Source organism: Neomonachus schauinslandi, chromosome 10 (assembly GCF_002201575.2).
Source record: "Neomonachus schauinslandi chromosome 10, ASM220157v2, whole genome shotgun sequence".
Lineage (NCBI taxonomy): Eukaryota > Metazoa > Chordata > Mammalia > Carnivora > Phocidae > Neomonachus > Neomonachus schauinslandi.
In genome coordinates this window covers 56,073,352-56,088,782 of record NC_058412.1, presented here as the reverse complement: position 1 = coordinate 56,088,782, position 15,431 = coordinate 56,073,352, and the positions used below count along the sequence as shown (strand labels likewise).

The 15,431-nt window shown below is 41.9% G+C and overlaps 1 protein-coding gene across 2 annotated transcripts in view; it reads left to right on the top strand.

Moving 5' to 3' along the window:
- The window catches only part of ACTR2 (actin related protein 2), a 37,511-nt gene extending 29,433 nt beyond the window's left edge, over positions 1-8,078 (top strand). For both annotated transcript variants that reach the window (XM_021699048.2, XM_044918532.1), the window contains 2 exons: positions 1,297-1,429; positions 5,351-8,078. In XM_021699048.2, the coding sequence (XP_021554723.1) occupies positions 1,297-1,429; positions 5,351-5,521 (304 nt within the window). In that variant the 3' untranslated portion in view covers positions 5,522-8,078. The remainder of the gene's footprint in view (positions 1-1,296; positions 1,430-5,350) is intronic.
- Positions 8,079-15,431: the final 7,353 nt, after the last annotated feature.

The window sequence follows — 15,431 nt, the reverse complement described above, 5'->3', positions numbered from 1 at the left end:
AAGTAATAAAAATAGCAGTTGGCTTATAACAAGCTATAAACTTAATGTAAGATGATCAAGAGTCTAAACTTCTGAAAGTAGGGAGTAAATTCTCATAGTAGGGATTGGGTAGATGCTTTTGTCCCTTGACTTAATGATCATTAATAGTAAAATTGCATTTAAAAGTGTATGCCTATTGGTGGTGATTCAACTTTTGGCATCCCCGAAGTACTGGAGTCCGGTTCAGTACCCTTACGACAGAGCTGGCATCGGGAAGTCACACAACTCACCCTTTGTGTGTTCTGCATGTTGGAAGGGTACATGTAAATGCTAGTGGGTACGTACCACATGTAGCCATGTCTCAGCTGCATATGCTACACTCATGTGCATACTTCTGCGAGTAGATATAAAAACTCCACTCTTCTATGAGCTGGGATTATAATAGCCTGAGCCATTGGAAACCAGTTTGAATGAAGCCAAAACAGATGTGACTCAGCTTCTGAACTTTACTAGGAGAAGAGTTCCTCAGATCCTCACTTAGTTATATTACTTTTACTACATATGCAGTTATTTTAGATTTGATTATCTGGTATCATAACCGGTAGCATATTTGAGGAAGAAAGAGAGGACTGCTGTAACGAGGAAACACGTCAATGTCATGTAAAATAATAGCAGCTAGTCCCAAGGCAAAGGAACAAAAGGGAAAACTACAAAAGGCAAATGGAAAAATTGAAAAGCAAGAACTGAAATCGTAATAGAAAATGGTTAATTGTAGTAAACTCTGGGGAAGCACTGTGATGACACAGTCCAAATAGTGGAAGTTTGTAATGTAAACTCTGGTCATTTATAAATGTTCAATTACAGGGGCGCCTGGGTGGCTCAGTCAGTTGGGTGTCTGACTCCTCTGATTTCGGCTCAGGTAGTGATCTCAGGGTCATGAGAATGAGCCCCACGTCAGGCTCCGAGCTCAGTGCAGAGTCTACTTTCCCTCTCCTTCTGCTCCCGCCCCCCGCTTGCTCTCTCTCTCTTTCTCAATAAAAAAATATAAAATCATTTTTTAGAAAGTCTCAATATTTGCAAGAAAGTGTGTCATGTGCTTTAGAAGTATTCTCATTAAAATTGTTAAGTATTTTGCACGTAGAGAGGGTTTGTTATCTAATAACAGCATTAGTAACAAACCTTCAGCCCTATAATTTCCATGTTGGATTTTATTTAAATCTCCCAGCAATCCCTTGAGGCTGCTAGATATAAAAGGAACTCTGTAAGACTGTTTTTCTCATCTGCAACCCCAAATGAATACCTTTTGTGTCCTTCTAGATCTGAATTCTATAAGCACATCGTGCTTTCTGGAGGGTCTACTATGTACCCTGGGTTGCCATCACGGTTGGAACGAGAACTTAAACAGCTTTACTTAGAACGAGTTTTAAAGGGAGATGTGGAAAAACTTTCTGTAAGTACCAATAATGCAACTGTTAACATGCTTTTAAAACCCTGTAAAGTAGCTTGTGAATCTTGACAACCACCAGAGGGAGCAAGAAGTCTTCCTAAACAAATTATTAATGAAGTCACATGCAGCCTTGAAAAGATGGGAAGAGGTAAATGGTTCGAGGTAAGCTCTGTTTCAAAATGGTTGTACTGCCTGGTCACCTCTGTATCCAGTGGCTGGAGGCAATGAGGTCCAGGGCCAAATGTTCTGGTTCCTCTGTAACAGACAGCCTGGAGTCGAGATGCTTCTAAGGGCATGGGAAGAACCTGCCATATAGTATTCCCTCCCCACCACCCTTTTCTCTGGGGGATACGTTCGAAGGCCCCCAGTGGATGCCTACACCGCAGATAATACTGAATCCCATGTATACCATGTTTTTTCCTATACAGGAACACCTATGATAAAGTTTAATTCATAAATTAGGCACAGTAAGAGATTAACAACAACAACAGTAAAATAGGACAGTTAGAACAATATACTGGAATAAAAGTTATATGAATGTGGTCTCTCTTAAAATGTCTTATTGTACTGTACTCTTATGATGTTGTGAGGATGAAATACCTACGTGATGAGATGAAGTGACGTGAGTTAAGTAGGTCTTATGATGTAGTGATGTCAGAATGAGGATCATCTGCTTCCAGACCACGGGTAACTGAAACCACAAAAAGCAAAACCACAGATAAGGGGGGACTGCTGTACTATAGAGAGAGAAATGCCTCTTTGGGGTTTTTGGGTTCTTTTTAGCTTACTTTTTGGATATGTAACCAGCCTTCATTGCTACTCTTGGACTGTCTCATATTTCTGATTCTAGGTTATTTTTCTGACTCTTTCTTGCGTATATCTTATTTTCCTAATCAGATTGTAAAACCTAATGTATCAAATACATTGCATCCTCATCAGCTATCCTAGCTCTTGAAATAAACTTTAATTGGTAGTTGTCAATATGTAGACTAGAAAGTAATTTATAAACTAGTATGTAATAGTTGATGGTTATTTGGCATTGTTTTTTTTTTCAACCAACACTATATGTGTGTGAAGTACACTATATATACTGTGCACTAAGCCAGGAGTCATTTAATTCTGAGTTAATCTCTGAGCTTTGTCCCAACAACTTTGATTGGCTGTTGTAGATAATGAGATTACGTATTACAGAGGACTATCTGTATATCAGAGATACTAATGTCACATCTTTCATCTGTGACTAAATTGTGAAAATTAAATCAAATATGGACTCACATACATTAAATAAATTAAAAGACTTGGGGCGCCTGGGTGGCTCAGTCGTTAAGCGTCTGCCTTCGGCTCAGGTCATGATCCCGGGGTGCTGGGATCAAGCCCCACATCGGGCTCCTTGCTCCGCGGGAGGCCTGCTTCTCCCTCTCCCTCTCCCACTCCCCCTGCTTGTGTTCCCTCCTTTGCTGTGTCTCTCTCTGTCAAATAAATAAATAAAATCTTTTAAAAAAAAATTAAAAGACTCAAAAGGAGCCATGTTGTCTAAGTACTTTGCTTATTTGTCTGATTTTTTTTAGTTATACATAGAATTTAAAGTTAGTCTCAGGTGATTATTTTCTTATTTAGCAAATATTTCTTGACCTGCTTCTAGGTGCCAAATACTTGTCTAGGTGCTGGAACAAACAAAACAGTAGTAAATAAAAACCAAGTCCCCACTTTTAGTCTGTGAGTGTATCAGTAGTAATAAGCACTCTGAAGAAAAGTAAGGTAAGGTGAGGGGCTAGAAAGTGGTAGTGACTGGGGAGATGGCATGCTCCTTCATGTAGTGTGGTCGTGGAAGGACTCTGAGGAGATGAATTCTGAGCAAAGACCTGAATAGAGTGAGCCGGTGAGCCACGTAACCATCTGTGGGGAGAATCTTCCAGGCAGGAATGGCAAGTACAAAAGCCTTGGGTTGGGGCGCCTGGGTGGCTCAGTCGTTAAGCGTCTGCCTTCGGCTCAGGTCATGATCCCAGGGTCTGGGGATCAAGTCCCACATCGGGCTCCCTGCTCAGCGGAGGGTCTCCTTCTCCCTCTGCCTCTGCCTGCTTCTCCCTCTGCTTGTGAGCGCGTGCTCTATCCCTCTGTCTCTCTGTCAAATAAATAAATCTTAAAAAAAGAAAAAAAACCAAAAAAAACCCTGGGTTGTCAGCGTGCAGGTGTGGCTGGAGCAGAGCGAGTAAAAGAGAGGCCTGAGCGTTGAGGTCAGAAAGGTGGTCGGATGCAGGTCTTCAGCCACTGCGAAGGGTTTAGCTTTACTCCTAGTGAAATAGAAAGCTTTGGGAGGGTTTTGAGCAGCGAAGTGATAGGGTCTGACTTGTTTTTAATGGATCACTAAGTCTGGTGTGGGGGAGGGAGGAAGAAAGGTTGTGGAAGGATGAGGTAGCAAGCTTGGAGGGAGGGAGGAGATGGTGGAGGTTTATGAAATGGTGGAGGTATGAAATGGTGGTCTTGAAGAGTAGAAGAGAGAAGACAGCGTGTCATGGGCTTGCTGGGCTGCACTAAGGGGCTCAAGTGAAAGACGTGATGCAGTTAAGCCAAGATGTGGAGTTGCTCACCTATCTTGTTCAGTTGCTTGAGGGCAGCTGCAAAGTAGAGAGTTGGTCATGCGAGTCAGTGTTGTGCTACATGAGTGTGAGAGGGAGAGAAGGACGACGTCACTAAGGTACCACCAGGAAGCAATGGGGAGAGCCTACACGGGCTCAGTAAGAGCAGGCGTGGGAAGAAATCATCTGGGGCTCCTGTAGGTGACTTGGCAAGAGGGGTGGTGAGTGGAATGGTCTGACAGAATGAGTTTCACTTGGGAGTTGTCAGGAGCAGGGAGGGAGAGCCGCAGGGGAGAAGAGGAGTCGGTGTTACTGAATGGGCCAGAGTGAGCGCGACAGCAGCCAGCGGACAGCTGCAGGGGCGGCAGTGTCTTGAGGGGCTAGCCGGGCCTCCCTTGGAGCCCGGGAGGCCAGACCCCAGGCTGGTATCGTACTGGCTGTTTTATAAATAAAGTTCGATTGCAACAAAGCCGGGCGCATTTTTTTAAGTAAGTCAACTGGTGTTTATATCTGATCCTACAGTTCGGTTATGTGACGTGAAGACAATCTAAAATGACATAGTTACTTTGAGTCTTTTTGCAGGGTGTGTCACAGTAAATTAAACAATGACATTTTAAGGTTTTTCTTTCAGGCATGGACTGTTGACACAGATTGAGGTGTGTCTTTTATTAGATAATCAATAGTGGCTACAGAATATAAAACTTACCCCACTTGTCTTTAATTTTGGTAACTGTGTTCATTTTTTCCAGCATCCCCATGGTTTATTTGACCATATTTGGTCTTGTTTATTTTGAGAACATTTCATTTTTTGAATTTGAGACAATAGAAAGTGAGCTTTGCTTATAAGAAAAGAATTTCAATCTTACTCTTACATGGGACTGCAATCATAGAGGCATTAGACCTTGAAGAAACCATGGAAGTCCTCTTACCCAAACTCTTGACTTGACATCTGGCTAAGTGATTTGCTCATGTGGTCATCCCCAGTAGGTGGGAAAACCTGCCACAATCAGGACTGTGGTACTTGGGCTCTCAGTAGGTTTATCGTGGAATTTATTGTTCAAATCAAGACAGTTTTGAGAGTGACGGGGGTGGTGGTAATAGTGATGGGGCAACAAGTGTAAATCAGGACTGTTCTAAGCACACTGGGATGGATGTGTGATCTCCTCACTGTGAGCTTTGGGCAAATTACCAAAAATGTCTCTACTTCAGATAACAAATCATGCCGTCCTACTTACTTCACAGGACTTGTGAGAATTCAACAGGAGAATACATGAAAAAGTCATTTCCATAAAGCAGAAAGCATGATGATGCACTTGTGACATTTTACAATCTCGTCTTTCTCCTTTAGAAATTTAAGATCCGCATCGAAGACCCACCACGCAGAAAGCATATGGTGTTCCTGGGTGGTGCAGTTCTAGCAGATATCATGAAAGACAAAGACAACTTCTGGATGACCCGACAAGAATACCAAGAAAAGGGTGTTCGTGTGCTGGAGAAACTTGGTGTGACTGTTCGATAAACTAACTCCAGAGCTTGTTCGCATCACACCCCTAATGCTTTCTTTTTTCCTTTATTGCCAATCTTTGAACTCATTCAACTCCAGGACATGGAAGAGTCCTCTCTGTGCCCTTTGACTGGAAAGGTCAGGTTTTCTGCTGGTGTCTTGGGGAAGCTTTGTTAAATTTTTGTTAATGTGGGTAAATCTGTTTAATTCAACCACTTCCCTACAAACATGATGAGAGAGAGGGCAAAGGGTCCTGTCTGCTGCTTTGTTTCTTCTAAGTAGGCATTTAGATCACTCCCCTCGGCTTCCTCTTTTCACTTTACTGCTCTAACGCTGCCTGTTGTAGTCTTTAGCACACTAGGTGGTACGCCTTTATTAGCATAAGAAAACCTTTACAGGAGCTTTTACATATTACTGGGGTGGGGGTGGTGAGGGACGGGCGGGCAGCTGCTGACCCCTTTACAGCATTTCCTCTGTGGTGTGGTGCTTTCAACAGTTACTGCACAGTTGAAGTACCTTAAAGCTTCTGGAATTAACATTTTAGGGAAACGTTAGGCTCAGAATTAAAGTGTTTTGGGTGGGTTTTTGTGTGGGGGTGGGGAGTGGCCTTTTGATTTTAACTTTTTGATTTTTGAGCTTTTCTGCTCGGAGGTATGTAAGATGAAATTTATTTACAGTACTTTGATTTGGCAGGTTTTCTTCTACTTTTGGTCTGCCTGGAACTGTTTCCGTGATATAAAAAGCAAGTGTAATATTCCATATTCCATTACCATGTGGCTTAGGGATTTATTTGTTTTGTTTTGTTTTTAAATCAACCATGTTAGCTGGGAGTAAACTCCCTAGAATCAGTGGAAAATTAACAACTTAAAAATGCTTTTGGAAATTCAAATTACAGATGAAAAAAGTGCTTAAGAGTACTTGTTTTTATACCAGAAGCATTAAGGTAATCCAGTGCCAACTACCATTCTTGCAGTTACTCTTTTATATAACTGACCAGTGCTTCTTTAATAAGAATAGGTAGATAACATACGAATAATTACTGGCAGTAGGTTATAATTGTTGGATTAAAAATAACATTGAAATACGGGACTTGTTGCCAGTTGGGTAATTTTCATTAGTTTCTTTTTTATTATTTTAATTTGAGACCTGGAAGTGGAGTAAAATTTGACTACTTAAAATGTTGGCCAAAAAAAAAAAAAAAATCAAGATTTAAATTTGTATTTGTACTGAAAAAGTAATCATAACTAATAAGTCTCAGTCATCTTATGCTTGAAAGAAGAGTTGTTGATATTTTGTAAATGTTAGCAGATTTTCCCATCTGTCAGAAAATCATATTTATGATTCCCGCCGGTATTGCTTTGTGTCTGAAAAAATATCAAATAGTACTCAGACTTGAATTCTTTCTAAATTTGAAAAATAAAGTAATAAATTGTATCACGCTAAGTACAAAATGCAGATACTGGGGAAAAAAATGTTTTCCTTCATTTCAAAATATTCTTTACTAATAATGGCTTTGAACGAAGAAACTTAATTTTTAGGTGACTGAAATTGGAGAAATTATTGGCTTTAGAAAGAGTCTCTTTTTTGTGAGAAAACTTAAAAATCAATTTATATGAAATGAGCAGCAAAGGAGGTTAGTTTTAATTATGCAGCTTCTGTTAATATTAAGTATTTTTTGTCTGTTTTACCTCAATTTGAAACAAGTAAAAGAAGTTTGCCTGCATGCTGGACATGCTTCAGTACACATGAATAGCCTATGAATAACATGTACTAGGTTTGAGGGACATGGGTGTCAGTCATTTTGGAATTCTAAAGTATTCCTAAATCATGTTCTTATAAATCCCCCTAGCCTTTGAGTCCTGGACTAGTTAAAGGACACAAATGTAGGACCAGTTCTTATCAGCTGTTCATTTCCAGTATATGGATTAACCTTGGCCTTTGGTCATGATTTTAATCTATGGGGGTAGAAAACAACAAGGAATAGAATGGACTCTTAGAACAATGAAAGAGCATTTATCATTTGTCCCTTGAATATAGAATTTGGTTTTCATTTCATCATTCTGCTAGCAAACATCACAGTTAAAATGGTGTATTTATATATATATATATATATAAATATATAGTGTAATTTTAAAATTCCATTTTCTAATTTTCCTATTCCAAGGTAAAATAATGCATTTAGTAATTTGGGGGGTAGTGGAAATAAAATGTTTAATTGAAGTTGCCAGGTAGGAGTCCCTCAGAAATTAAAATTTTTTCTGTTTTAAAAGAGATCTGATTTTGAGCTCTTGAAAACCATTGTCACTTAAATTTCCAATAATGATTAAGTCTTTTTAAATTAGAATTGCCAATGCCTTGACATTTAAGAAGGGTTTCTTAGAAATAAGTCCTACATTTAAACTTTTTTTCTTTAAAACATGGTATTGGATGTTGACTTTTTACACAGTTCTAAGCACTGTTAACAATATCTGGAAAGTGTTTTGAGAGATCAATGGAAAGTTAAACATTCTACATTTAACGTGAATACACTTCTTTTTGATTCAGAAAATAAAATCAGATTTTTGAAAGTAAATTTGAATTTTGTCTTGGTTTTACCTATTTTTCTCTCGTTTCATTTTCTTATTTTTGTTCATATTTTCATTTTTGCTAATGCAAGATGGATTGACAACTTCACGCTAGTTGTTAGGTGAGGTTCAGTTCAGTGTTGTTCTAATATTTGACCAAAAAACCTCTTTTTTGGTATGATTTTAAATACATAAGGAAAACAAAAACTTTCTAGAAACCGAGTAAATTACAGCTACAGCTGTATTTGAGGGGTTTTTCCCCTCAAGCGGACGGTTTTGTTTCCTGGAAGACTTAAGGTGGCTTTTGCAGGATTAGGAATGCTAGACAGACCTATATGTAAGGTACCTCTGTATTACACTGACCTTTCCTTGCTTTCGTACTTGCCTTTGAGGATAGGGGCTGAGGAGTAGACGATAGGATTCTTGTGTACCTTCTTCATGAACTTGTACGCTTGAATCTCATTGCTCCCTTCATGGCCACATTCCCCTAGGACGTCCTGAGGTTTGCCTCTGGTGTCTTCTCCAACCTCTTCTTAGTTGCCAGAATAATGTGACAACTGTCTCCATGTGTTACAGAGGAGGAAGATCCTGGGCACTGCTCCTTGTTGATGGGACGATGCTTTAGTGGTCTCCATGGGTTTTCTGCACCCATAAACTTTGACCACTGTACAGTTGAGTGTGGAACCGTGCTAATTTTAGAGCCATCCAGGAGGGTACCCAACAAAAGTGAACCAGAAGCTCAAGGATTTTTAGCTCAATATTTAAGATGTAATCTAATCTTGGACTAATTGACCAGTATCCACAGTACCTGGGTATTTGTAGGGTCCCTTTTTTCTGCCAGCTCAAATTCCTTGACCTATTAAAAGCTTGACTACTTCATAAAGGCCAAATTACGGACTTTAACCACTCTGTTGCAAGGAACCTTAGCTATAGACTAGAAAACTGCATGGGGGTTGTCAATAAGACAGTTGTTGCATAAATTCACACCAATTCTTCGCATTAAACTTAACATTTTAAAAGCCTCCTAAAGCATCTTGCTCTGCATTGTTGAACATCTGAAGTTAGGGAGAAAGAAGCTATTACATTATAGTTACTTTTGTTTAAATCATCTGCACTATGGGAGTGACAAAAACAAATAATGCTTTGTACCTGTTCTGAGTATCTCATTTTGTGTTGTGTGCAGCTGTAAGATGCGTTCTGGGCAGGGGGAATCGAAATGATTACTCTCTTTGGCAGAACATTTCCTGTCCTGCCTCCTCTCTATCCTCAGTTCCTCCCCACCTAGAAGAGGAAAAAGACTGGAAAGGACTCTGCAAATAACTTTCCCTTTTTAAAAGAGAAGACTTAGTATCATATGATCTCACTGATAGGAGGAATTTGAGAAACAAGGCAGAGGATCATATGGGAAGGGAGGGAAAAAATGAAACAATGAAACCAGAGAGGGAGACAAATTGTAAGAGACTCTATCTCAGGAAACAAACTGAGGGTTGCTGGAGTGGAGGGGGGTGGGAGGGATGGGGTGGCTGGGTGATGGACACTGGGGAGAGTATGTGCTATGGTGAGCGCTGTGGATTGTGTAAGACTGATGAATCACAGACCTGTACCTCTGAAACAAATAATACATTATATGTTTAAAAAAAAGTAGGAAGGGAAAAATGAAGGGGGGGAAATAGGAGGGAGAGACGAACCATGAGAGACTGTGGACTCAGAAACAAACAGGGTTACAGAAGGGAGGGAGAGGGTGGGGGTATGGGTAACAGGGTGATGGGTATTAAGGAGGGCACGTGTTGTAATGAGCACTGGGTGTTATATGCAAACAATGAATCATGGAGCACTACATCAAAGATTAATGATCTACTGTAGGGTGACTAACATAACAAAATAAAACTTAAAAAAAACACTGCATAGCAGCCGCACCATTTTGCATTCCTAAAAAAAAAAAAAAAAAGACAGTATTTTAACTGTGCTTGTGTGCACCAATTGAAAGGTTTGGGTTTGGGCGCCTGGGTGGCTCAGTTGTTAAGCGTCTGCCTTCGGCTCAGGTCATGATCCCAGGGTCCTGGGATCGAACCCCACATCGGGCTCCCTGCCTGGCAGGAAGCCTGCTTCTTCCTCTCCCACTCCCCCTGCTTGTGTTCTTGCTCTCGCTATCTCTGTCTCTGTCAAATAAATAAAATCTTAAAAAAAAAAAAAAAGTTTGGGTTTGAGAAGTACAGAAAGCAGTCACAAGAATAAAAAAGTATGGTTTTTAAGCTCAAGGTAGACTCCCTAGAACACTGCCTTTGGCCATTAGCATCAGGTTGAGCTTTTGCCTGATGGATGCTTTTTCTTAAAGGTTAGTAAAAAGGAGACCCTACCAAGCTGCTTTGCTCTGCCTTGAATATGGGTTTGGAAAAGAGGGCCCCAATTCTCAGGGCCCCCAATTCAGAGTTCTATGCACTAAAAAAGTAATTGTAAATATTTGAGTGCAAAGGTATTAATATCAGATAAAGGTTGACATTTTAAGCAATTAGTTCAGGAAACTGAAGTTAAGACACACTGCAATATTAAGTTGATCTTTTTGTTAAGCCTTGATGTTGTGTGTAGGGATTGGGATTTTTTCTCTAGGCATATCATAAAATATGCACAAGAAAATTGCAAGGTCGGTCTTATCTTGGGTAACCAAATCTAAGGATTTCCTGAGTGAGGAATACTTCTATTAACTACTCTTAAACATTTTCATATCTCGTTGCCAACTTGAGATTTGAAGAGTAAGAAATTTGGGCTTTAAGTGAGCTTCAAATGTCAAAAATAAGTTGATAACATACATTTGACCGCTTGATTTGAAACCTTCAGTCTGTCTCCACATATGTTTTCTTTCTTAGATCTAAAGCTTCTGGCATTAAATTTTAAGAACTGTTGAAAGGAATGTAGGTTTGGAAACTAAAAGTACAATGACTAGGTACAATTCAAAAGACCTTGATGATCAGTTAAGGCCATTTTGCTTGCTTGTTTTGTTTTTCCTTAGAGCTTTAGGTGGAATTTAATATATCAAGTATCCTATAGGACATTATGTAGGTGGGGTAAATTTACCTAAATTTCAGAAACAGTAAAATTACTTGCCCCCTCCATGTCTCTGTCGATCTGAAGTCAGAATCACATGGAGTGTTTAAAATGCAGGTTCCTACCCTCACTCTGGACGCACCGAATTTGGGGCTGAGGGCCGGCCTGTTTTCCAGCTGCGCCCCCTCCGAGCTCTCCCTCCGCAGCTGTAGGATCTTAACGGGACAGGCAGCCCCGAGGAATGAGCCACTGCCCCGGGCGCACACCGGTCTGCCCTTGCCCCGCTCTCCTGCCGCCTCGTGGAGCTTTTAGCAAATGGGTTCCGAAGCGAGATGGGGAGAGGCCCTGGAAACCACTTCTGAGCCCCGCTGGGTGGCCGCTGTGCTGGCTTCCACCCCTCCCCCAGACAAATCCTCAGTCCTCAGTCCCGGCGGGCGCTAAGAGCCTGTACTCAAAATGCAAATTCTTCTGGGAAGGTTAAAGCCCCATTAGCCATTTACACATTTGTGTGAATTAAAAGGAAGTCCAGGGACTCAAACTGACACCTAGTGAAGATTACCGGCTCTTTGTGATTTAAGGCAAGGGAAGGTCTGTAAGTTCGGCGGATACAGTGCCTTGGAGAAAACTGACTCCAAGGAAATGTGGAGTTATTAGTGTATTGCTTTTTAGGGGCCGTATACATGGGAGCTGGGTGCCGGAAGTAGTGAAATAACCAGAGAGAACTGCTTATTTCAGAATTGTTTTTTAGAGATGTTTTCTCCTCACTCTGACTTGCATGCCAGAGCCCTGAACTCGATCTAGTACAGCTAGTGCTACAATTTAGCCATTTGACGGATTTAAATGATTTGTAGTCTGGCCAAGCAACCCACCTACCAGATGTGGCTTTTACTTCTGGAGAGGAAATCTCTGTTTCAGGTTCCATGCAACTGACATACAAACGAACTTCTGGATGCAGCTTGGAGCCTGCGTATATATGGTGAAGTTTTGATTTTTTGGAAATATAAACCCAGTTCCAAAATTTGGAAGTTTGTGGCATTCTATTATTGTAGTTGTTAGCTGCTAGAGAAACACAGCAGCTTATCCCTGCATTTGCTTTTTCAGGCAAGGATAATTTTAGCCAGAGATTTGAGTGAGGAGGAGGAGGCGTGCCATATATATTCAAGTTAAGTAGCCAGCTGCAGGTGAGGGCACGCACCGGGAAAATTAAATAACCCGCTGCAGGTAAAGAGGTGGTTGGCTTTCAGTGTGGCAACCCTCTCTAAGGAGTTGGATGGAGCCTCTGGGTGAGTAGGAAGTTACTTTTCTCTTCTGAACCTACGTCTTCTACAGCCCATACAAGTAAGCTTTAGGGTGCTCTAGCTGGAGAGGGTGTAGTTTATGCTGGGTGCATTTTCTTGCTGTTTGTTTGCATCTCATTCCTACTGTTTTCACCATGAAAGCTTCTCTTAAATTTTCCATTTCACTCCAGAGCGCACACAAAATATCCTCCAGCCTTTTCAAGCACCACCTCTGACAGTACAGTTAGCTGAAAATGCCTATCGGATACTTATAAGCCCCGTTTGTTCCAAATGTTGACCTGAAATTTGTCCCAAAGTGGAAGAGTTTAACTGTTCATAATGATCTATAGTCACTTTAATGACTGCTATAAATACATTTCTTACCACATAAAAACTGACTGAAAATCACAAGGTCCCCTAAAGCAGAATGCTGCTTCATAATGTGAATTTGGGGGGTATCAGTGTTTACCATTTGCCTTTTCTCAAACAGGTGGAAGTGATGTTAGGAACACTGTCTTCTGAATTTAAGCTACTGTTCTTTTAAAAATGGTGTGACAATGTCATGTTTGGTTTGGGTTAATTCTACCAATCTCAGAAAAGAGTTGGCTGAAAACTCTCTCTTTTCCATTTCATATATGTAGCACTCTTTTATTCTTTAAACCCATTTTTTCTGCTCCTGCCATTCAAAAGAAGCTAAGATTTGTGGTGTTAGCCAAAACAAAAACAAAAACAAAAAAACAAAAAAAACAACTCAGGTGCCCTCAAAATAACAAAAAAGACTTCCTTGAGCGTTCTAAATGAAAATTTGTTTTGTTGCACTTGTGGGTCCTTTGAACAAATATGTGAAGGGAAGGATTTATGGAATGAGATTCCCATGTTTAAGAGTCTAAAGAGGTTTGGATTTATGGGGCCCCCAGCCCCGCCATCAAATCACTGAGACTGGAAAACTTTTGAGCAAACGAAACCAAATGGTCGCTCGCTCCACTAGCTGATGGCATTCAGAAGCTGGGCCCGAAGGAGGGACTTTCCCCACTAAATTGTAGTACAGTTACTACTTTAAAGAAGAGGTCCTGTTTTCTTCAGGCTCCAAGCTTGTCTGCTAAAATAATTAGCTGTGAGGCAGATGGGGGAAGGACTGCGCCTGCAAAAGGTAGGACAAAGGTAAGAGGGAGGAGGAGGAGGAGATAAGCCCCTCGCTGGACTCACAGCTGCCCACCCTACAAGGAGCAGAGCTTGCCAAGAATCTCCACACTGATTTATGGAGGAGAAATGAGGAAACCATTTGCCCCAGATATCTTGGATTTGTGACAATATCAGTGTAAACTATTTTCATTTAGACCAAGAGAATTCCGAGTCTCCGAGGTGTTCCCGCCCCCGCCTTGGACCCTCCCCTTCTAGTGTTTCTGGCAGCGCTCGGGCCAGTGGCTCACAACGCGGGGGCTCCTCTTGCAACATAGATACCTGGCCCCACTTTCGGGAATTGACGAGCTCCTTTGCACTTGGAAAAACCTAAATCAGAAACCAGGTTATTTTGTACAGAAGTAAGCTGCAGCCTGAATGATAGAAATCTGGGTATATTTTCCCAAAGGTTCCGCTTAATCATTTTCTGAGCGAATGAAGCCCAATGCTTTCTGCCTAGAACTTAGCTACCAGGGGCTCTTGGACTCCTGGTTTCTCCCTCTGTGTCTCTCTCTTCCTCTCCCTCTCTCTCCTTCCTGTTGTGAGCCTGGAGGAAATCGGCTTCCTTTATTACTCTCCAAAGTGTTGCCAGTCTCCTCCGTTCGAAAGGGCCTCTGTTTCAAGCCCCTTTTGGAAAAGGAGAGCATTTTGGTTTACTGCCTTGGTTTACCGCTTTCCAGAGAACAAGAATGCATCTTGAACCAGTGTGTATCGAACTTTTACATCTTGACTTTCTGTGAGTTGAGCCAACAGGGGTCCTCAGGCCCTCCATTAATTACAGGAGTCCCCTAGAAGCAGTACCAGTTACGCCACAATGGAAGGCTGTGATGAGCACCGGGCAGGGAGTACCCACTGGGTACTGGGGCCCTGCCTTAAGCACTTTGCAAGCATCCTCGTGTCATTCAGCCAGGAGTTGTTATTTGCACTTCATAGATGAGAAGACAGACCGCCAAAGAAAAATAAGCAGGTCAAAGACGCAGAGCTAGGAAATTGTGGAGGCGGTCTAACTCCAGCATCTTGGCTCTACAACTTGGCTTCAACATCCTACCACGGTTCTGCATGATGGTCGTCCGTGTCTGTCTGCCTCTCTTTCAAAGCCTTGATCAGCTTAGGACCCCATCTTGACTCTCCCCGCCCCCTACCCCCTCCCTCAAAGGCCTTGGGAAAAGCACTTGTCTTCTGTGCGCCTTAATTGAACTCAGGCAGATGAGTAGAGTGCCCTCAGCCTGGAGTGGTTGACATCCCAAGGGCCATTAGAAAAGCGCTTTCATATGAAGTGCCCTGTAAGAGCTTGCTCTTCTGTTTCTAGCAAACCATTCCCAGGAAGCAAATTAAGTGGTAGCTCTGGGAGTGAACAAGTGAGCGGTCCGCTGGGCACAGGCACTGAAGTCCAGAGGAGCTTGTCACCCTTTGAGGATTTATCAAGTTTGGGGGTTTTTTTTATTTTATTTTTTCCAGTAGGCTTAAATTTTGCCTAGTGGGTGTTCATTCTGGTCCAGGGCACTGAATTTAGATCAGAACTTGACAATTTCGTCAGGAGAGTTCTCAAAATCTCTACTCACAACAGGAAGGTGAGAAATGGAAAGAATGTCAGTTATTAAGTTTAGCAGTGGCCCCTGGAATCCAAATGGCCCTTGAAAAGAACACTTGGGGAGAGGAAACCTTTGACTCGCTAAGTCTGCTAAGAACTTGCCTGTGCGGAATGCTCGGAGAGTGGCGAGAGCACAAGCAAGCTCCTCGGAGTGCCCGTCGTCCAGGGGGTCAGCCCCATGGCAGGCCGGCAGTAGAGGCTAGAACGCGCCAGGCCAGGGCCGGTAGCTCGGCCCCCAGGCCGAGCAGCTGGGGGCCATTGAGCGCAGCGGA